The following is a 22,874-nucleotide window of genomic DNA, read 5'->3' on the forward strand; positions in this document are numbered from 1 at the left end:
ACAACTATAACAATGTATTCTGGCTACCTTGAAAGTACCTTTTTGTCTTTTTCTGTATCAAGTATCCCACTTAAACCTTTACTTATTACCGCTTGTTAGAAATATCCTCACATGTAAGAGCTTCTACAATCACTGTCAAACAACTTTCTATTCTTTTCATTTTTTAAAGGGATAGTTTGTAATGTATTTAAGAAAATGGAAAGTACTTAACTATTTTAGGCATAGATAGCTCATCTGACTACTCCAGAATTTGTATGTAAGCATGAAAAAAATTCTAAAACTTGTTTTCAGACTGTCAACAAAAGCATGTCTGTTAACTTACATAATGAGTAGATTGATATTTCATAATGAAAGGCCAAAATTTACATACTACAAAACTCACATGAAACAGAAAAGAGCCTAATAGAGCTGGGCCACTAAAACCTTGAAAAAATGTCATCTGTGCATCACACTCCGTAGTTCTGGCTGGAGCAACACGTGCTCCCATGTAACATCACAGGAGCCTGACAGCTCAAGGTGCAGTCTGTCCTGATTAGGATTCCAATAAAAAACCAAAGTTAAAAAAATAGTAATTTTGGTCCACAGTCATGGCTCACAGGCAACACTTCTTGCTTTCCTTGCTCTTTTTACAGTTTTTCTAATTCTCCTAAACACCTCAAGATTTCCACATTTTCAAGACTGCTTGTGTGAAGTCCTACTTCCTTTGAAGTTTACACAAATTAGGCCACTGATATTTGTCACCAGAAATTCCAGATATTCATTATAGAGAGATACTGGGTAAGATACACTGAACAAATTGAGATTTCTTCAATTAGTTCATTCCAGCAGCTTGCCCTGCATTGTAATTTTGTGTGCAGCTATCTTTATTTCTCCTGTGTACTGTGAGCCTCTGTGGCAAAATAATCATATGAAGTATTTAGACTGGTATGTTATCAGGGACAGATTTTTTAATTCTCAGCTATTGGAGATGGAAATCAAATGTGCTTTAAAGTACTCTGAGGAATTTTCTATCCCTTTTCTTAATAGCAGGTTATGCGTTTATTGGTAGCTAGCAACTGCAAAGTCTGAGCCAGGAATATGTAATATTGTTTTAGAAAGTACTACTGAGCGGCTCTTATGGTTAGTTTATCTTTCAGTCACTGGTTCAACTAAGCTTCTTTATTTTGTATATATCCTTCTCATAAAAGTAGCATTAAGACTGATCTTACACTCTAGGTGTCAAAGGTCTGAAAGATGCAGTATCCATAACAGTTAAATCAATTAATAAATGTGGAAGAAGTATGTCTGGTAAATTGATTTAAATCCATCATTTGTGTAATACCGGACTGATAATGTAAACAGAGATTTTATGAATATCGCACTCTGATTTGCATTCCAGAAGAAGTAAGACATTGTGAGAGCAGAATGACTATCCATTGTCAACACCATATGATAGTTCAGAAGACTGTAAAAAGTCAGTGGCATGGATAAGAGAAAATAATAAATACTCCTGTGTTTCATAACCTATAAATACAGTGTGCGATTATTTTTTTTAAATATATATACACATACACAACTTTAAACACAAACCACTGCAAACCTAAGGAAAGCCAGGTCTATCCTTCTGTGTGCAGTATTAAATTACCCCTCCTTGCATATAGATTATTACATAATTGCTAATTACATGTTCACAAAGTATAAGACTCGTCTCATTCAGTGCAAGAATGCGACTGTTTTGATCAGAATTCTGCAGTGAAGAAGGCTGGTGTTTATAAAACTGCTTGCTTATTGCAGAAGTTGAATGCTGACTCAATATTTAGGGTTTTGTGGTTCAAAGTATAACCTCAATATTACTTAATGCACTCTCCAAACACTGAAGAGAGAATCATTCAGTTCCTCATGGAATTTTCATAATGTCAAATACTCTAATATCCAAAACTCTCATAAACATTAACTAATGTATTTTTACAGTGCCTAGTTTCTACTATCCTCAGTAACAGCCAAAAGTATCCACTGTTCAGTGTATTCAATCTGAAATAATTAAGATTTGATTTTCTGGAAACATACATGTTTCAGTCCCAATTTTGAGTGCTCAGCATGGTTGCAAATCAGAACATAGACTGTCAGTTTATCAAAAAAATGACAAATACCTAAGTACCGAATCCGCTGTCATTTAAGAATACATAATTTCCCCTTCATAAGTCCATACTGGCTACCCCTAATAACTTTCTTGTCCTAATATGTTTGGAAGTGGCTTCCAGGCAGATTTTCTCCATCAACTTTCCAGTGATCAAGGTGAGGCTGACCAGCCTGTAGTTTACTGGTTCCTCCTCCTTGAAGTCAGGAGAAACCCTTACTTTTTCAGGAACCACCCCCAGTAGCCATGACCTTTCATACGTAATCAAGGGCAGTGTTGCAATGACCTGTGACACTCATGGATGCCTCCCATCAGGTCTCAGGAACTTGGATATGTCCACTTTGTTTAGATATTCCCTGATCTGATCTTTCTCCACTGAGCTAAGTCTTTCTCCAGACTTTCCCACTGATCTCAGGGACCTGGGATTGCTGAAAGCGCTAAAGGCTGCTGTTACCAGGAAAGACCAAGGCAAAGAAGACTGAGTATCTCAGTCTCTTCCATGTCCCTTGCCATGAGGTTCCCTCACCCCTGTCAGGGGCAGGCCCACATTTTCCTGCTTTTTCACTGCCGGTAGGAGCCCTTCCTGTTACCCTCCATGGCCCTTGCCAGATTAAACTCCAAGTGGGCCTTGGCTTTCCTAATCCCATCCCTGCATGTATGGACAGCATCTTTATATTCTTCCTGGGCCACCTGACCCTGCTTCCACCTCTTGCACACTCTCTTTTAATGTTTGAGTTTTGTCAGAGGCTCCTCCTGCCCTGTGCCACTTTTGCTTGATTTTTTGTGTATGAGGTTGTGTATGAGAGTTCCTCAGCTTCGAGGAAGTGATCCTTGAAAATCTAACAGTTCTCCTGGGCCCTATGGGATTCTTCCAAGCAGGTCCCTCAACAGGCTAAGGTCTGCTCTCTCGAAGCCCAGGATTGTGTTCCAGCTTTTTGTCTTGCTCCTACCTCTCAAGAACCTGAACTTCCTGACCATCACAACCCTGATACATTCTTCCTTATTTGCACGTGTGAGGTCTAGCAGTGTGCCTCCCTTCATTGGCTCCTTGATCACCTGAATCAGCAAGTAAATGCACTCCAGCCATCTAGATTGCTTGTGCCCTGCACTGTTGCCCCTCCAGCTGATACTGGGGTAATTCAGGTCCCCCATGAGGACTAGGTCTGTGAACATGAGGCTTCTTCAACTTGTCTGAAGAAGGCCTCATCTATTTTTTGCTCCTTATGAGGCAGTTTGTAGCAGGTACTCATCACATCATATTACACTTTGATCTGCCCTCTAACTCTAACCCATAAGCTCTCAGCTGGCTCATCACTTGTCTCTGGGCAGAGCTCCACACCTTCCTGTCACACTCAGTCCACTATTTCCTCACTTTCTTGTGAGTTGTCATCTTCATTCCACACCATTCCTAGTCCTGGCTCTCTCCTTACCAGGTTGGCTAGCTTGCGGCAAAGATGCTTTTGCCCCACCTTGGCAGGTGGATTCCATCTTTTCCTAGCAGGTCTTCCTTGAACTCCTTGTCCAATCTCCAATTAAATTGTTCCAATACACAACAACTATTATATTAACATCCAAACACATTTAAAATAAAAGCTAACCATCACTACAGATATAGTGTTAGCTGAAAGGCAGTATCTCTATAATGCAATCAAATATCAAGAAAATCAAACGTGAACCCATTTTGTAATATTGACACAGTTCTCCATTTAAATGAGGGGTTTTGATTTTTTTCTTGGTAAAGAGTCAAAATAAAATATGAGAACTTTTAAGAAAAGTTTTGTTACTCACAGTGGTTGAGAATGTCAAATTCCTAGTCAGAAGAGACTGCGTGGTGAAGTTCTAACCCTTCAGAAACGGATTTTAATGGAAGTGTTGACACAGTGTTATCTATACCATCACAAGTACAACGCCAATACATTACTCCCTTATGGTAACAGACAGTGTTGAAGCTGCCCTGTAATTTTGCACAGAACATTTCTATACTAACGTAATGTGACAATGTTATTATGTCTGCTATTTTCTATGCCATAATAGCAGTATTTGTTTCCACAAACATGCCATTACATTCACTAATATGGCTATACTTAAAGACTGCCCGAGTAAAAACAGACATAAATTTATAGAAAGCAGATAGTCTCTTATAGATTTGTTTTGTTTTTCCAGAGTAATTTTCAGCCCCGCTCTTCTAAAAACCTGAATTCCCTGGGAGGATAGCTTTCACCACATAACCTGCTGTTAGAAATAGTTACGAAGTTCACGACGTATTTTCTCACAGGAGTTGCATGCAGCCATCCATTTGTAAGAACAGCCACTAACTGTCCTTTTAGTACACTCTTCTATATAATCTCATTTTTTAGGAACAACTGCTACTGGTCTGCTTTACACTTACCAGTGTAACACTTCTGTCTATCACATCTAAAGAGCACTGTTGCCCTGAATCTCCAAGTGTCATATCACATTGAAAGAGAAAATGACAATCTGTATAGCATCTTGGGGTTAAAACTTCCCCTGCCTTGTTTATCTTCCAGTAAATAGAAAACTGCAGCACACAGAATGCTCCCACTTGTGCCACCACGGAGGCTTACGGTCTACAGGCACACCACACTCACTGTAGTGGAGTACCAAGATTTGCAACTAAGCAAAACTTTTGTGGATTAAACTGTGAATGTTCCTGATGACAGCCGTAAAAACTGTAGCTGTACCCTTGGCTGGCCCAGGTCATTTTCCATAGGAGTACATTCCCTAAACTTCCCCTTCTCTCTAGCTGATGCACAGAGGACACTTGGACTGGGAAAGAAACAACCTGCCTCACATGGTGCTTATTTTGAGAGAACTTTGTAAACATCTTCATTTTAAGCTATGCACATTTTCAGCTGGAATAATACATTGAACCGCACAGGTGTAGTAATTTGCTGTTATAGGAAAGATTAAAGAAACTTCTTGCATACTGTATTAGTAGAATGAATTACAACACTTTTCAAGAAACTATTTCTTTCATTATTTCCTCCAAACTCTCTTTTGGAAATTAAAGACAAGAATGATACACGTGAAACATTTGCATTGCAGAGCCTAGGAACGATGTCAAACCTTCGTGCACTGAGGTTACTATGGGAAACGTGCTGAAAGTATCAACTCAAATGCAGCAAGGTAATTTGTGCACATTTATGCAAATTGCAGATGATACAAAACTGGGAGGAGTGGTTGATAGACCAGATGCGTGTGCTGCCATTCAGAGGGATGCTGACAAGCTGGAGAAGTGGGCTGACAAGAACAACCTTGTCAAACAAAGGAAAATGCCAAATCGTGCACCTGGGGAGGAATAACCCTATGCACCAGGACAGGCTAGGGCCTGACCAGCTGGAAAACAGCTTTTTAGAAAAGGATCTGGGCATCCTGGTAGACACAAAGTGGAACATGAGTCCGCAATGTGGTCTTGTGGCAAAGGCGGCCAACAGCATCAGTGGTGCATGAGGAAAAACGTCGCAGAAAGCTGGAGATGTGATCCTTCCCCTCAACTCAGCGCTGCTGAGGTGCATCTGAAGCACCATCGCCTAGCACTGGGCTCCCCAGTGCAAGAGCAACATGAGCACGCTGGGAGAAGTCCAGCAAAGGGCCACAAAGGCGATTAAGGGCTTGAAGCATCTCCCATGTGAAGAGAGGCTGAGAGAGCAGGGACTGTTCACAGCCTGGAGAAGAGAAGGCTTAGTGGGGATCTTGTCAATGTTTTCAAATACCTGATGGGTCGGAGCTAAAAAGACAGAGGCAAATTCTTCTCAGTTGTGCCCAGTGACAGGACAAGAGGCAATAGAACTGAAATACACAAAATTTCATTTAAATCTAAGAAAAATGTTTGTACTGTGAGGGCGAATGAGCACTAGCACAGGTTGCCCAGAGAGGTTGTGGCGTCTCCATCCTTGAAGATATTCAAAACCCAGCGGGACACAGTGCTGGACAGCCTGTACTAGCTGACTAGAGGGACTAGACAATCTCCACAGGTCCCCTCTCACCTCAGCCATTTCATCACTCTGAAATTCCTACTCAAATATGTTCCCTAAGAACTGGTGGAACAAAATAGTGAGGAGCTGTGGTGGGTTAACTGTGGGACAAAATAACGAGCAGTTTGTGGTGGGTTAATACTGGCTGAGGCCCAAACTCCCACCCAGCTGCTTGCCCACTCCCCCTGCTCTGACCTTGGCGTTCCCTCTGCTGTTTCTCACTCTTTTTGTTCCCTCCTCCTTAATCTGTCCAGCATTTTTGTAAGAATGACATACTTTCTAAGCGTGTTTTCATAGAGGTGCCACCAGTTCGGCTGAGGGACTCAGCTGTGCCCTGTGGTGGGTCCATTGGAGCTGGCCATGTCCAGCACAGGTCAGCCCCGGTCTCTCCTGACCGAGGCCACCCTGCAGCCTGGACATGGACATCCAGTACAGGAGGGACACAAGTCTCCATAAACCAGGTACTTTAATTGTTTCTTTTATGACCACTCACACTTTTTTTTAAGTGGTCAATTTTTGAGTTTGGTAATGAAAAATCACTGCCTGTGAGAATACTCCATTTCACATAAAACAGTACACTACAATGTAAAATAAGCCAAGGGCCTGTCTGTGTAGCAATACTGGATTAGATTTCAGCTTCTGCCAACCAGCATCGCCCCATGTGCAATCTGCAATGGAAACATACTCACACACACATCGCTCAGGAACGCGCCTAAAACCTTCTGAAGGGGATGCAGCAACAAGCAGGCGCTATTCCAGACCTGTTGCCAAGATAATCTTTCTTCACGTGAAGGGAATTTGTCTTACGTCAGTGCTGCAGAAGTTTAGCATGTGGTGTGCAGCCTATGCAAGTTACTAAAAACTATAGTAATATTTCATCATTCCTCTTTCCCTTATGCTCTTCCCAAACACAGCAGAGAGAAGTCTAGGAGCCTCTACATGATATTGAGATTACATTATTTCTCCTCTTTCCCTCACATCTACCATTATGAAAAATCTCTAGATTTGCTTTGCAGATTTTTGGTATCTGAACTAATCTGAGGAGCCAAGATAAAGCAGGAATCAAATGTATTACGTTTACTAGACTCTACATTCTATTACAAAACATCGATATCTAGGATAAATTTATATTTCATGTTTGTGATAGAAGAACATTAAAAAAAAAAAAGATTTATCTGGGAAAAAAGTAAGTATTTTTAACAGCCACGTACTAAAGGTACTCCTTTACCGTCACCAGAAATAGTATATTGAGAATTATCTGATTGTGTACAATGTAGTCCATAATGTTACTATACAAATGAGCCTTCACAGGTTAGTAAATATCTTTCTTAAGTTCATCAGTTCACCAAATTTATGCAATAGCTGTCACTTGAAGAAATAATTCATAGAATATTCCAGGTCCAGACACCAGTACTCCTAAGACAAATTTATAAACAGAGTTTTTGCTTTGCTAGATGTGGAATATGTAACTTCTTATTCATAGATTTTAGTTACTTTTGGAAGAACTCGAAGATCACAGAGGAACAGAAATAACAACTTAAAAGTAAAACAGAAACAAATAATTTTCTCCTGTAGCAGATAGGGTACTGAAATCTTTAAAAATATATGTTTAGCAGTATGATGAATCACTCATATTGCTAGGAAGGGCAAACTCATATACATAAAATAAACCCAAACCTTTGCTCGAATTATCAAAATTTTTTTGATACCACATTTCATTTCTACCGTGACAGCAACTGTAGAGAAACAGACTGAGATGGGCCCTTTCCATAGTTGTCAAACATGGTCAAGGGTAAAAAAGTGGCACTTTCATGAGAATAATTAATGTAGCTTTTACATAGAATTTATTTTCTAGCCTTGTGCTAGATACAATTTGAGCCAAAAGCTTTTCAGATTAGAATTATTCTGCTATTTTAGGTTTTTTCGAAGAAAGTACACCTTGCTGTAGAATACAGAACCAGAACAAGACCTAAAAACCCAGAAGGATTGACTAGACAGTTATACCAACACTTTTTACCATCAGTCATTCATTCAGATAAGTGTATACAAACAGAAATAAAAATGCTCAGCTTTAAAGAAATTCCCTCTTCATATGGATATAAAAATGTGCAACATTTGGATATTTCAAATGTGACGAGTTAAAAGGAAAACTCAGTAGCTGGCTTTAATCAGTTACCGTGGATCATTATGGCTCTTGCATATTCCACTTTGACTTCTGCATAATTCTATTTAGATCAATAAGGCTAGATTGGAATAAAACTAGATTATGACATCGGTGAATCAGGCCCCTTATTTTTGACACATTTAAGCTTTTCATGAAAGACCAGATGGTTGGTATATGTTATGTAGTTTTATTCAGATGAAATTTAAAAGAACTAAAATACTCGGCATGCTTTTATTATCGGCATGCTTAGTGTGTCACTTAAAGAAATCTACAAAGGGAGATAATGAGCCTTGTCAACTGTTTCACAGTAATTATAGCCCTCATGATATAATGCTACAAAATTACAATATAGCTTAAGATAATAAAATGTAAAAGGTTTTTTCAATCAGGAAAAAAACCTATTGGTAACATTTATGCAGGAAAGGGATTCTTTCAAACAGGTAACCATCAGTATATTAGACATGCAATCAAGTATAATAAAACCAAATTCTGTCAGTGTTTGATCCTGCATATTGTCCAAAATTTATACGGTATATTTTAGTTATGTTCATCCCACAAACCTTACAGATTTTCACAGGGTTTGCTAGTTCATTTAAATATTTAATATTAAAACACTATAAAGCTTCAGACACTTGCTTCAAATATTGCCTTACAGCTCTCGAGCGTTCAGATCAGCATTTTTTTGGCGTACTTACGGTCATTGCATAATGGTCCACTAAAGGAGGTCATACTACAGTCACAACTGAATCCATCCCACTGCTGTAAGCACACTCCCTGGTTTGCGCATGAATCCTCTTGGCACGTGGTGCTGGGGCCTGATGAGAACATACAGAAAAGGACTTGCACTTTGTCTTCCAAAGAAAGGTATTTCTCAATGGATCACATTAACTAGTTGCCAACATCTCAAATCAAACGAGCAAAGAGTTACCAAGTAAAACGCACACAAACTGGCCGATTTTTGTAGCAGAATGTAATATTAAAAAGGTGGTTTTGCTTTAATTTTAAGATTGGTATGTCAAACACGTAAGAGTACACAAACTGAAGCAAAGTTATTCCAGGTACAGTGGGAACGTTAACTTTGTTGCAAGTTATTTGTTAATCTCATGTCAGACCATTAACTGGCTAAATGTTTTCTACAAACTTCAGCATTTTTTTTTTTCCTGTAAATACATTTCAAACAGCAAAGCCAGATGCCACAGAAAGCAAAGCTCTAGGAGATGAAAGTAAAGATTGGAAAGTAAATTTAAAAAAAAAAAAGAAAAAAGAAAAAAGAAATGAAACTACACTATACAATGCTTTTAATCCCACAAATTATTTTAAATGATTTAGGTCTGAAATTAAAAGGAGTTTGGGATTCTTTGGAAGGAATGTTGGCAAGTACTGATTCACATGCTTCAGGGATCCCATGCAGGTTCGTTTTTTAAGGGGAAATGCAGAAATTCAGACAACTAATGAACTGGCATGCCAAAATATGACATATGCATGAGAAACAAAGCTACTCTATTTCTAGAGAATCATAACTAGACTACTGAAATATAAATAAATTTGAAAAGGAATGATCAAAGCACTAAAGCAATCACTATACAAATATATTCAAGACTGAAAGCCTTTATGCAAGCTATGCTGGAAAATGAAGGTTCGTGTAGCCCATTGTTTTAGAGGTGTGAAAGACAAAATCTGAAACAAAATAAGACACTTTAGTTCTGAAATGTACAGGGCATTTATTGCAGAAATCCAACTGTGCATTGGGGGTTTCAGTCTTGTTTAATACACACAGGGCTATCTACCTTGCAAATCAGCTTTCATCAATGCAACTTTGTCAGCAAAATAAAAAAGCAAAATATATTAAATGTTAGTAAGCAATATTGAAATGGCAGCAAACACAGAAAAAAAACATTCAGAGTAAGTGCATGCTGCTGTTAAAGAGAGAAAGAAATGCCATATAATGCAAACAAATTAATGCTAATAGCCATAAATCTTCAGGCAAGCCAAAATAAGAAAGCAGTAATTTGCCAGTATTTTACTACAAATATAATGGTTAATTGAGCTGATGACATGTAATGAAGGAAAATTAAAAGTTTTTTTTATTCTTCCTTGGATAGATATGAATGCATTAGCAGAGTAGATGCATGGCTGAATCCTGACTAGCCATTTGTCATGTTCAGATACACTGAATTCAGGAATAATTAGCACCGTCATCCTCTCTGGTCTTTCCTTTTTTAGCCCTTTCTTCGTGACTGGTGAATGAAGACTGAAATACAGACGGTGAATTACAGATTACTATGAGCTCACACACACATTTCACACTGACTCTTGACACTATAAGGAAAAATTTAGTTCTGGGATAATAAAATTCTCCTAAATTGTTTTGAGGAAGACACATCAATATCCATTTAGAACTCCCACTGCTAGTCATTGATGACAGGGCAAAACTGGTCCAAAGATTATATAAATATCTTAAATCATCCTGTGGAGAGAAATCCACTTAACCCTTCTTTCACATTACAGCTCCTTCAAAGATCTCAGTGTGGCTTTTTTTTTTTTTTTTTATTTGCCAGTATTTCAGAAAAATCCATATCAATATGATTTAAGTCAGTTCAATGGCCACTTGCTTTAAACGAGGCTCTGCTCACGGGGCCAGTCACCAGTGCGGTTAAGAATGAGGGCAGTGTACATTGCGTCCCTGTTTTGGCAAAACTCTTAACTGTTCTATTTTCTCCTGTAATAGTAATAATAATAACAACCACCAACAACACTAATTGGCTGCAGTAGCTGGACGTAGGTTAGCGATTTCCTTTTCTTTGGAGTTTTGAGCCCAGAAGTTTAAACATTTGGGCATTACATCACCCTTTCTTGAGCTGGGGATTATAATGACAGAATCCTGTAGCTGACAAGACAAGACACATTTTTTTCTCACCAGATTCTGCTACTCGGAAACTTTACAAAGATGAAGTGAAAATATCTGTAGGTGTTTAAATGTTATATATTCATGCATTTATTTACACTTTAGTTATGCAATGTTAAATTTCCTCATCTTTGCAAAAGTAGAGCAAAAGTCACAAGGACTTAAAAGTACCTAAACTGCAGGACCCTGAGGCACATTAAGAAGTGCATGGTAAAATAGACATATCTGGAAAAAATACAGATAGGATCTTGTTAAAAAAGCAAGGTAGTTTGCTTTTTATGAAATTGATTCTTAGCACTTTTGGCTTATCTATAGTAGTCATTATTTTAAAATTGCCATCAAGACTAGATTATGTGTAAGAATTTATTTTAATAAAAGTAGGCTTTTTTTTTATAAGAACAGAGGAGGACTGCTTAATGTCAGTAAATACTATAATAGCTATCACAACAGGTTCATATTTTCCTACATATATTACAGAACTAAGCTATTTAGTAAAAACATGGTAATACACTCTTCTCAAGCACCCACCTTTTGATTCACATTCTATTTAAATATTCTAATTTATTCAGTTTTCACTGCAGTCTTTTTAATTGACTGGATTTGGTCTCTCATATTTGTCTTAAGTGAGAGCTTACATGCTATATATTACACAAAAAGCATTATTACATAGCACGTACAACGTTTTACTATATATTGCAAAAACAAATCCATATCCCACCACCAAGAATCTTCATGTATGTTAATACTTTGAAACTCTTCATATAGTTCATTTAATACACTAATTACATTATAAATGTGCATGCATGCAAACAGTGCATTTTCCTCCTACATATATTAAAACTATTTTTTTATCATTCCGTAATTTATAGAATTCTACATTAAAGTGTGTGAAGAAAATACAATGGATTTGACTGGAGAAAAATGGTGGGCTGACACTTATAACCTGGCTCTGGGGTCTGCTGTTAACAATTTGAAGAGCTAGTTAGCATGTTTATGTTTCTAGCTGTTAGTTTCTATCTGTTCTAGCCATTGAAAATTTGTCAACAAGGTGGATTCAGCCAAGTGTAAATTATATTCAACGCTCAATGATAGAGAACAGAGATGTCTGCCTGCCTGTGGCTGAAACTTTGAAATGCAAGCCTTATAACTTGCCACACCAATCCCATGTGTGGGTTTGCAAAAAAAAGTGTTCCAAAGAAAGAATTTTTAACGTGCACTTATGAGAGTAAAGTTACTGAGAAATATCAATATTTTAAGAACAAAATCCTAACAGATAAAATTAATTAGAAGTACATCATGGCTTCACAGTTTGACAGAAGAGAGAAAAAGAGCTTTCACTCCAATTTTTTTGTACCAGAAAGGTGGGGAATTCAGTCCCATAAGAGTCTGAAGAACATCAAATCCCAGTTCCTCACTTCTCAGGAAAGAATTTGCAGCAGGCTGATATCTTAACAAAGGACATATATATATATACACACCCACCCGAACAGCCAGCTGTCTTTTGGATTGAGAGTAGCGGTGACTAATACTTATGGTTTTGAAATTACTTCTGCTGCTGTGTCCTGATCTCTTTGGACTCGAGATCTCAGGGGACTTACAGAGCTTACGCATCCCACTGCAGTGCGAGACAGATGCAAAACTGCTCAGCTCTGTAAGGATGGAGACAGTCCTGCCTCTACACAGCAGCAGAGGCATACAAGAGACTTCTAGGAGGCAGCTAAATTTGCAAGTGACTTAAATCATATTTTAGGTGTCAGAACATTTTTTTTGTACATCTGATCCATGGTCTGCAGACAAGACACTGACAGACAGGTCAGACAGGAAGACTTGAAGTAAAAAAGTGAGATGGAAGAGTTAACTTGGGAATATTTCATTCCGTGCTGTTAAAGATTTCCTTCTGTGGGCAAAAGACTTTTGATGAGGCAGTTCTCTGGGAGCCAGGCAGCACATCTGGTTTGACCATTTTGCTTGTGTCAGGTGATTTTGGTGTCAGAAAAAACTGACTCTCCACCAAAAAGGAGAGTTACGGCCTTTATTAAATTGTTGGTAGCTTTATTAAATTCACTGATAGCTGAGTTCTGCCACTGGTTTAAAAGGTGAACTCGCACTCTAGGCCTGTGGCAATGTTTCTTTGAAGTACATAAAATTCATTTAGAAAATTACATAATTTCAAAAGCAGCTATGAAATGTAAAATGGAATTAAGGTGTACTTTGACTCTTGGAAGGGATGGTGCAGGCATGGAACTTGCTAGCATCATTCAGAAAGCAGAATCTGATTTTCTAAACTCAGTGACAAACTAATTTATACAATTTTTTTCCATTCATGATAGAACTAAATAGACACTAAAGCTATGGAAGAATAAGTTGTGAATTTTACGTATTTCTATGTGCTATCAATAGAATTTATACTGTTAATTAAAGCTAGCAGGTAAAGAGCAAAAAATTTCCACGTGTACAAACTTACTGTAGGCACAACAAAAGAGGAGACAAAATTTATCCACCAGAAAGTTTCATCTCATGAAGCTTGAGGAAACCCCCCCATCTCTGTTTGGATTTTTTACAATGTCTATTTGCAAACTTAACAAACTTGATATCAAAATTATCAAGATTCCAATGTGAAATTCTACAGTGTCATTTACACATTTTTCTGCCCAGAGAAGAATGGCACTTGACAGAGGGGAGAACACATAAAATTGAACATAACCACAAAATTCAGAATTGTGTGAATGTGAATTATGTGCAGAGACAGAGAATTGATTTAAATTATTCCATAAATCATAGTAAAAATAACGTGGGATTAAATGACAGTTGGAAAGATAGCTAGAGATTGACACCCTTGAATTACAAATACACCTCTTCTAATTCTGCCCCCACTTAAATTCCATGATATTCCAGATGAGTCAATAAAGACATAAAAAATGTGAGATAAAATATGTTTGGCTGTTACTGATTTCAGATAGGAAGGACCATGACAATACAAATCTCAGGGGTCAGCAAAAATAGAGAATATGGAAGATTGATCTTAAAGTTTCGTAAATTAGCCTTGAATTAATCAACTCAAAATGTGTGCTGTCTCAGCATTAGCTAATGCCTAAGTGTTATGAAGATATAAAGGAGTTCATTGAAGCTAATTGCTATTGTTTCTATCATTAATTAAAATACATCAGAAATAAACAAAATACATGCAAAATATCTTGCCACTGGAGAAGGATGGAACCTACATTAAACATTTAAGAAGTTAACTCCTGCTCTTACATCAGTCTCTCTGCTGTAGGGCAGGCACCCACTTGTCTCCATAATACTAAAAACCATGTAGTCTTTATAAAAGAAACGGTCAAACAAGATCAATTAGAAGCAGGTAAAATACAGTCTCTCTATGTACAGAGTGTACATATCAACAAAATTCGGCAGGATTCACACAACACTTTCACTATGACATGAAAAAAAAAATCAGCATATTTAATACCTTCACATCCTCTTTCTATCTGCCCATTGCAGAAGAGAGCATCTGAGATTAGATCTGGGAGCCGTCCATTCAAGTCAACTGATGCAAGGCAGCCTTGGAATCCCTCTTTTGCATGCACCAGTTTTGGCAAGGACTTATACATTTCTTTGGCCACTCCTCCAATATACAAATCACCTGTTAAGGAGAAATAAATATCAGATACAGAAAAAAAAACCCCTGTAGAATCTTTGACTTGCTTGATCTTCTGGCCTTTTTGTGCTGAATGACAAGTATCTCAGAAAAACATTCTTCAAAATAAATGTAGAAAAAAACATTGATAGCATATATGATACAAAAAGACCTTGCAGGACTATATTTTTTCAAATGCACATGTGGACTTCACATTTGTATGACCAATTACTTAGAAGTACCTGGACATGTCTTTTATGTGCCAGCTCATATATACAGAAAATATGCATCTGTTTCTCAGATGAGGATTCAGTTACAGAATCTCCATCTAGAAATGCATCTAGCACTGATTCATGTTGTTAGCACAAGCAGAGAACCTGTCCACAGATCATCCCGATTATGGATCCAGCACGCTGAGATAAAAGGCAATAAGCGGAGCACCAAGATCCACCTAAAGTCCATATATCCAGAATCATCCATTTAAAAACATGCCAAGAAATAAAGGGTGTAGGGACACATCTAAGGAGAAACTTAGTGATACCATGGTTAAGCGTGAAATTATTTGATTCTCCCCACCAAAATTCATATCCTGTGTCAGTCATGTGAGAACAGGGGGAGTTAGTTGCCTTTAAAATGGCAATCTGCACATTGAGCAAACAGAATTTTATTGCCAAAAATAGTTCTGACGACAGACATACATTATAAACAGCTCTCTTTGATGAACCTCAGGCAACCTACTCAGGACTGACTTTGCAAGGACATAACTATAACTTTCCTCAAAATACCGAGGGAGGGGATGCTTTTTTGTTTTAAAACAATTCAGGCTATGCCTTTCTTTCATGTGTTTGGTGTCTCTGGCAGGCAGAACAGCGATCTTTCAAACTAACATAACCTACCTCCCTAAAGCTTGCCTTAAGTGTCAGACTATAGGTTTAACGAGGTGCTTTCCATACCTGTTGCTGAAGACATGCTGTAGAAATGAATCTGAGCTTTGCTCAGCCAGAGAGGGGAAGCATGCTCAGCGTGAACACAACCCCAGCTACAAGGCTTCAGTCCTTCTCCTGGCAGGCAAGATGTGCTTGATTCTTTGTGTCACAGACAGAAAGGAATGAAACCATGGTTTCCTACATCTTGCATGAGTTCACTGTCCTGCTCTGTTATCTTCTAACTTGGAGAAAGCAGCCATCTTTGCCAGCCTGGTGGGAGTGCTCTGAGCACGCCTGCAGTTTGGCCCATTTAGGCACACAGAGAGAGGACATCTTTGCTTCTGAGAAGCACGGAACCTGTTTGAAAGAAGGTGCTTACGGGGGCATCCGACTCTCAAGCATCACTCAGTGACAAAATTCTTACTCTAACTATGCAAGCACTGATGACATGTTTTGTGCTAGCATAAATTTTCAATAGACTATCTGAATATACATTCTAATCTACGTTGGGCTTTCCAGTATGTCCCCCAGTCTGGATGATTTTGGAGCCTAGGCTACGGGATGTACCAGAGCATTTCTGCATCACCTCAAATGCAAAATTGTTCATTTCCTAAGTGTTTACCAAGCTTTGCAGGCAGATTTTATAGCAACAGAACTCGGAATGTACTAGCTATCATCACTACCCCGTGTGGCTAATTTTAATCTCCCTCTTATTGATACAAGCAGCAGTCACACCTTTTCCTGGTTCTCCTGGCATACTTGCTTGTTCGCAAGGGAGTGCAAGTTAGTGCTTTTTTGCAATGGTTTACAGTTTGTCTGCAAGGAAATGGCCCTAAACAAACAAATGTCTATCAGACTGCGAAAAATTTTTAGTCTCGACATACCAGCCCTAAAACTCAACTCTATTTGAATTAGTGAAATGGAGATAAAAAGCTTAGGAATGTGTATATTATTAATTTTATAAGCCATCCAACCAAAAGTCTTAGCAACCATTACAGTATCATGTACTAAGAAACCTCAAGCTTTCTCCATTCCATGTACATAATTTGAAAAATAAGATATTGCTTTCCTCTAGAGCTTTGAGGTACAGTATAAATCTCAGAAGCATGATATTAGACATAACAGATTAAAATATGGTGATCCATATGTTCCCACAAATGGGATGTAATTCATTCATAGCAGAAAAACTTCTGTACTTTTCAACCAGCTGAACTGGAAACAAAATAAAAACTCTTGCCTCATGATAAAGGCTCTTCATCTTTTTCTCAGGTGGAACATCTAGAAAGTAAAACCCTTCCAGGTTTCCTGAAGTTCTGTGCTTTCAGTCACTGTCAGCACAGAATACAGAGATATAATTCATCTCAACTGGTTCCAACAGACTTAAACAGGGAAACTCCAGAGAACAATACTAAGAAAATCACACCTATACTAAAAAGTTTAAATTTGCTCTATTGGACATGACACATGCAACCTCTTCTTAAACCTCCCAACATGTTTGCTGTCCAAACAACCATTTTTACTCTGTGATTGGTTAAACATTTAAAGCCGCGAACTTTCAAATTGATCTCCTGCTAATTCCTAAGATCCGTCCCTCACGCGTATTGAGATTGCTGTGTACAGTCATGGAGCAATTGTCAGTTATGATTAATGGCTAGGAGAAGACCAGGTCACTGTGCCAGCATATGAACCCAAACTCAGAATATCTGCTCCTGAAAATACACACTGGAATATTTTCAACTGGGTATCATATGCACGGAAGTACAATACACTAAGTTGAGTCTAAACAAGCTGTAACTCTACTGTTTACTTACAGTTCCTTAAGACTATTGATAATTAGAACTGATCATTATTGAAGGTACAGTTTCCACAAAGACATGTTCTGGGTAGTTTTTTAACTTTGTTGGTGTTCAAAATAACTTTATTTCTGTTTTTGCACTAGCTAATACACTACACTAATACATATCATATGTATTGAGCAGCCATACTAAGTATTAGACTTCACATTTTATAAAGTATATACAAGTATTTTTATCACCATGGGCTAAACCTTTCCCAGATTTAATATCAAATGTGGTTTGAGATTGCTGCTGATGGCGTAAAACCACACTTTCTCTCAGAGACAAAATTTTATTAAGGGATAGGCTCTGAAATTAAAACTCAGATTTTTTTTTTTTTAAAGCTATTTAAATTTTTTCACTTGGTTACTTTTTCACATCTGCCATCACAAATGTTTTGCATAGCTACTTTTATTTCAGTTAATCACATGCTTCATTTTCACATTCATCTCAATGAAGGAAGTAGTTTCCTACAAAACTTAATCCATCTCAATCCATTAGAAATTTAGACAAGAGAGAATTGCAGAAAATATTGTTAATGAAAATATTTGTATATTGAACATGCATTAAAAAAGATCAGAAAAGATAAAGCTTGTCCCTGATCCCACTAAAAGAGATCAGAGGAATTAACATAGTATGATAGAGATTCCCAGGTTTTCTCCTCTTTTTCATTTCTTAGGTAAGAACAGCTTTACTACTGGAAACGTTACATGCTCTAAAACAGGATTAATCCCTTGTTGTGTATCTGCCTACTTACCCTTATGAATTACACGTAAGTTATTTTATTAAGTAAGGGATCACAGTTCATCAGATCAATAGTATGAGATCACGACACTATCTAAACTAGCTGCAGCCTAAATGTAATACTATTGCAATACTGCTACCACTGAAAATGTGTCACCATTTCAAGAGCTGAGAACAATGGAAAATGCAATTCTTCTACTTCTTTCTTTCTTTCAACAGATGAGCATTTTTTTAAGTACATATAGAAGGGGATATACTTGCATTACAGTGCTAACCATAGTTTCTGGAACTAAAGTTTAGCTGTTACCTTTTGTGCATGTATTTTCTTCTGAAGGTTTTTTTGGTTTTTTTTTATTTTTAAATGTATTCCTGAAAAAGACTCTATTTTTTTTTTTTATCCTGGCTTTCCTTAATTTATAATGGAAAATAATCAATTTATATAAAATATATCAACTGGCATAAACAAAGTAGCAGGTAGTAAAGAAACGGGTGAGGGAATAGAGCGCTCCAAGATTTCCTTCTGATCTCTGGAGAATCCTCAAATAAAACACTTTATTTGAGAGCAGGTACTCCATAATCTCACAACTCTCTCCTTACTTGTATTAGGAGTCAGTACACAGAGTTATCCCCTTTTATTTAGAGAGAGAGGATTGTTTCCTGTCTTCATTTTTTTCAGGCCAAAAAAGCATGCTAGAGTGTTTCTCACTGGCATGTTCATTGCAGACCAGAGGAATCAGATGGCAAGTAGCATTCAGAGCTAAACCTATAAATCATGGCAATAATAGTACTAGTCAGTTATATCATAAGCACTGGCAAAGAAAAGAGTTTAGCGGGTACAATTTATATCTTTTACAGGTAATGAAGACCTTCATTTATTCCAAAAGGAGCTTTCCTATTTACACCTATGTATCTCTTTTCTGACTTAGAGCTGATTTGTACTTTGATGAACAAGTGAATTTAACACAGAAACAAATTGCTAGCTAATAAAGGAACCCAAGTTCTCAATGTATTCATTATTGGAATCACACTTATGAAAAAAGGCACAGAACACCACAAAACAGTGAGTCACACACAACTGTTGGTGAAACAAATACTGCCAAATCCGTCTGTAATAACTCATCTTTTTTTATCCCAAGTCTCTACATTTCTTCATAATAAGAACTTTGCAAATGCTAAACAAAATTAATGTAAAATAAAAACTGAAGATGCTGTTCTATTTATTTTTTTTTCTGAACAAGTAACAGAAGTATCTTATTATTTGGCACTACTGACATTGCTGACAGGTCACCCCATAGACTTTCCTCCTTTCCTGATTTATATCCACACCCAAGAATTCTTACACGATACATGCTGGTGGCAAAAACTATTCATTTCATTTAATGACTACCATTATCTTCAAGAACTAGTAGAGAGGGAATTATTATCCACATTTGTAATGGTAACAGCAACATGCAAATACTGCTCAGGGAACAAGTAGTTTAACCAGGATACAGTTAGGCTTCTTTACTCTCCGAAATCTGTATGTTTTGTTGTACATATCTGATGTTCATTTCTTGAACACCATTCATTCAAACACGGTTCTGTGTATGAATGAAAACAAAACAAAAAGGAGGAAATAAAATAGTAGAAGGAATTGTGGCTTGGCTTTTTCATAACCCGTAAAAACTATATCCCTGGAATGTTTTTACATGGCTGCACAAAGGCACCTTCAAATCTATCTCTCTTTCCAAAAGCAGACATTCTGTCTCTTCGTGTCTTCTTGTGCTGCTGGTTTCAACTCTACTTTCAGCCATTCTCCTCATTTCTCTTCCATTTTAGAAGAAGTTTCTCTGTCTTGTTTCTAATGTCACATTGTACTAAATCACTACCATTGCTACGAAGAAGAGTTCTTCTGCAGTGTATACTAGACCAGCATTAGTCCCCAAGAAAGAGATGTATAGCCCTGGCATACCACAGTGGGTTCTGAAAGTGCAACAAGGCATCTCCACAATTCCTTTATATGACATATGAAAATACAAAGGAACATCTGGCTGTGGTGAAGTTAAGGTGTCAGGCCCACTTTTCTCCAAATACGCTATTTCAAAATGATCAAGCATGTAACAGCTTCTTCCCTCAGGCAGGCAAAGAGGAATGAAGACTGCAAAGACTGAGAAATACAATAGGGAAAGTCTAATCTCAAAAGAAAAAAGCGCTTACTTTCTTCAAGTCCTTCATAAAACAGATGTTTTGCTGTTCAATAGAAATCACTTTGTAGTATCTTAAAAGTTGCACAATGAAGTACTAGGTGGAACTCAACACAAGAAGACCTACACAATCCTAACTATATTAGGAAAAATTTCTTCACTGAAAAGGTCATCAATCATTGTAATAGGCTGCCCAGGGAAGCAGTTGAGTCACCATCCCTGGAGGTATTTAGAAGATGCATAGATGTGGTGCTTGGGGACATGGTTTAGTGGTGGACTTGGCAGTGCTAGGTTAATGGTTGGACTTGATGATCTTAAAGGTCTTTTCCAACCTAAATGATTCTATTATTCTAACTTAAGGTATTTTTGAGGCAACTGAAATGTGAAAATAAATTACTCTCACGCAAGCTGAATATGTGCTGACTGAGACACAATAAAGAACATCCTGAATCAAGGGATATTGTCGCAAATGAAAATGTCAGATAGGCATCTAGATGCCTTTGACATTCAATGAAGTATAGGAGCCTACTTGTCCTTAATAACCTTCTCCCCTCCCCAATGTACAAAAGTACCTACCTATCATTTACTTTGTGTGATAGGCAGAGTGGTGACTTTTCTTTCAGATGTGGGGTTTCAACCCACATTGTAGAACAGGAATTGGGCCTGAACAGCAGATGAGTGGTGATTCTAGAGTCTCTCCTCACTTTCATTAGTCTTGACTAAATGTTTATTTGTTCCTTTAAAAACGTTGATGAAATACAATTGTTCTTTTTTAATAAATGAAGAAGCCTGCTGTGATCATAAACCAATAATAAATTGAAGGACAGTTGACAAAGACTTAAATGATGCATCCACACAGCTTCTGCAGCACATACGCTCCAGCATATGGCTTTTCAAATCTCCCTTTACAGTAGAGAATATGCACTTGCTGTGCATTCACAGGCCTGCTTGGTGCTACAGCCAAGCATGACTGAATTTCGTCTACCACTTGCAAGGGCACTTGAGGGAAGACATGAATGTGTAAATGTAGTGGTTTATGCCCACTAATTCACTTCGAAGAGTCCATTCTGTAGCTTCAGTATTGGTTTGTGGTTGAAGTCTTTCGGTTTTGATGCGATTTTTTTTTTTTTTTTTTTTGGAAGAAAAGTAGGGTGTTCAAATATTTTTCCTGTTGGAGTGATGAGTTCTATCACTTTTAGACTATCTCTCACCTAAGAAGGGAACGGTTGTCTAGTTTATTTCTCCAGGCTCTGCCAAGTTATCTGTCCTTTCAAATACTTTGGGCAAAAGGCAGTTGTATGATGTGACAGGTGGTGCCTTCCATCTTCCACATTCCCTGTACTGATAACCAAGCAAGGCAAAACAATTGATTACAGGAAAAAAAAAAAAAAAAAAAGGAATTTATGGGTTAGCAAGTCACTCTTTTGGGAAGGAATATAGAAACTGATCTTTTCAGCCCAATTCTACACTGCCTTCAATATCTTCCCTGAATACCCCATTAAAGGTATTAAAAAAAAAAAAAAAGAAATCACTACCACTGAAATGCTGGCATTGTGGGTTTTCTTTAGTCATCCTTATTGACATTGGGGACATATTGTAGTTATCTGTCAAGATAATTTAACTTTGAAGATATTTCCTTCCTTGGCTGATATTGGGGTTTTTACAGTTTCACTGTAGTTCTGCACCCTCATCCACACTGACAGAAAAAAAGGCAGTGAGGAATAAGAGGCACCAGAGAGAACTCACAGTTGATGGGTGCACCATGAAGAACACCTTACAATTTCTCTTGCCATCAATTTCTACGGCAGTCCACACTGGAGATATACGTGCTGCTCTACCTTTCTCCAAGTCTCCCAATTCCATCACACTGCCCATAACCATGCTATTCCCCTAACTGCTTTGAAGACTTCCTGCACGTGGTACAAACTTCTTCTCATGCTGTTGCTATGCTGCTCAGTGATATACATCTCAGCTCTGCAGGATGTGCTCTCCGGTTCTGCTTTCACCTCTGGGTGCTCAGTTTTCATTCCTGTTACGCTTTTTGGATCTGTTCAGAACTGCTCAATGGTTATGCAAATATGTCTGTGTTTCACAAGCAAGTAAATCTGTGTGGCAGAAAGTGTGTTTGTGTCAGGGGGGCAACAACAACAACAACACAACAATGTCCTTAGCAGCTGAGTTTTCAATAGACAAAAGTAGATACTCAAAAGGTAAGTGCTCAAGTCTGCACTTGGGTCACAACAACCCCAGGCAATGCTACAGGCTTGGGGAGGAGTGGCTGGAACACTGCCTGGCAGAAAAGGACCTGGGGGCGTTGGTCGACAGAATATGAGCCAGCAGTGTGCCCAGGTGGCCAAGAAGGCCAACAGCAT

The 22,874-nt window shown here is 37.9% G+C and overlaps 1 protein-coding gene across 1 annotated transcript in view; it reads right to left on the reverse strand.

Moving 5' to 3' along the window:
- NRXN1 (neurexin 1) overlaps window positions 1-22,874 on the reverse strand; it is a 733,713-nt gene that overhangs the window by 349,648 nt on the left and 361,191 nt on the right. Inside the window, 3 exon segments of the mRNA XM_075749468.1 lie at window positions 8,971-9,090; window positions 10,063-10,089; window positions 14,647-14,820. Of these exon segments, the coding sequence (XP_075605583.1) occupies window positions 8,971-9,090; window positions 10,063-10,089; window positions 14,647-14,820 (321 nt within the window).

The sequence above is a fragment of the Balearica regulorum genome, chromosome 3 (assembly GCF_011004875.1).
Source record: "Balearica regulorum gibbericeps isolate bBalReg1 chromosome 3, bBalReg1.pri, whole genome shotgun sequence".
NCBI classification, from domain to species: domain Eukaryota; kingdom Metazoa; phylum Chordata; class Aves; order Gruiformes; family Gruidae; genus Balearica; species Balearica regulorum.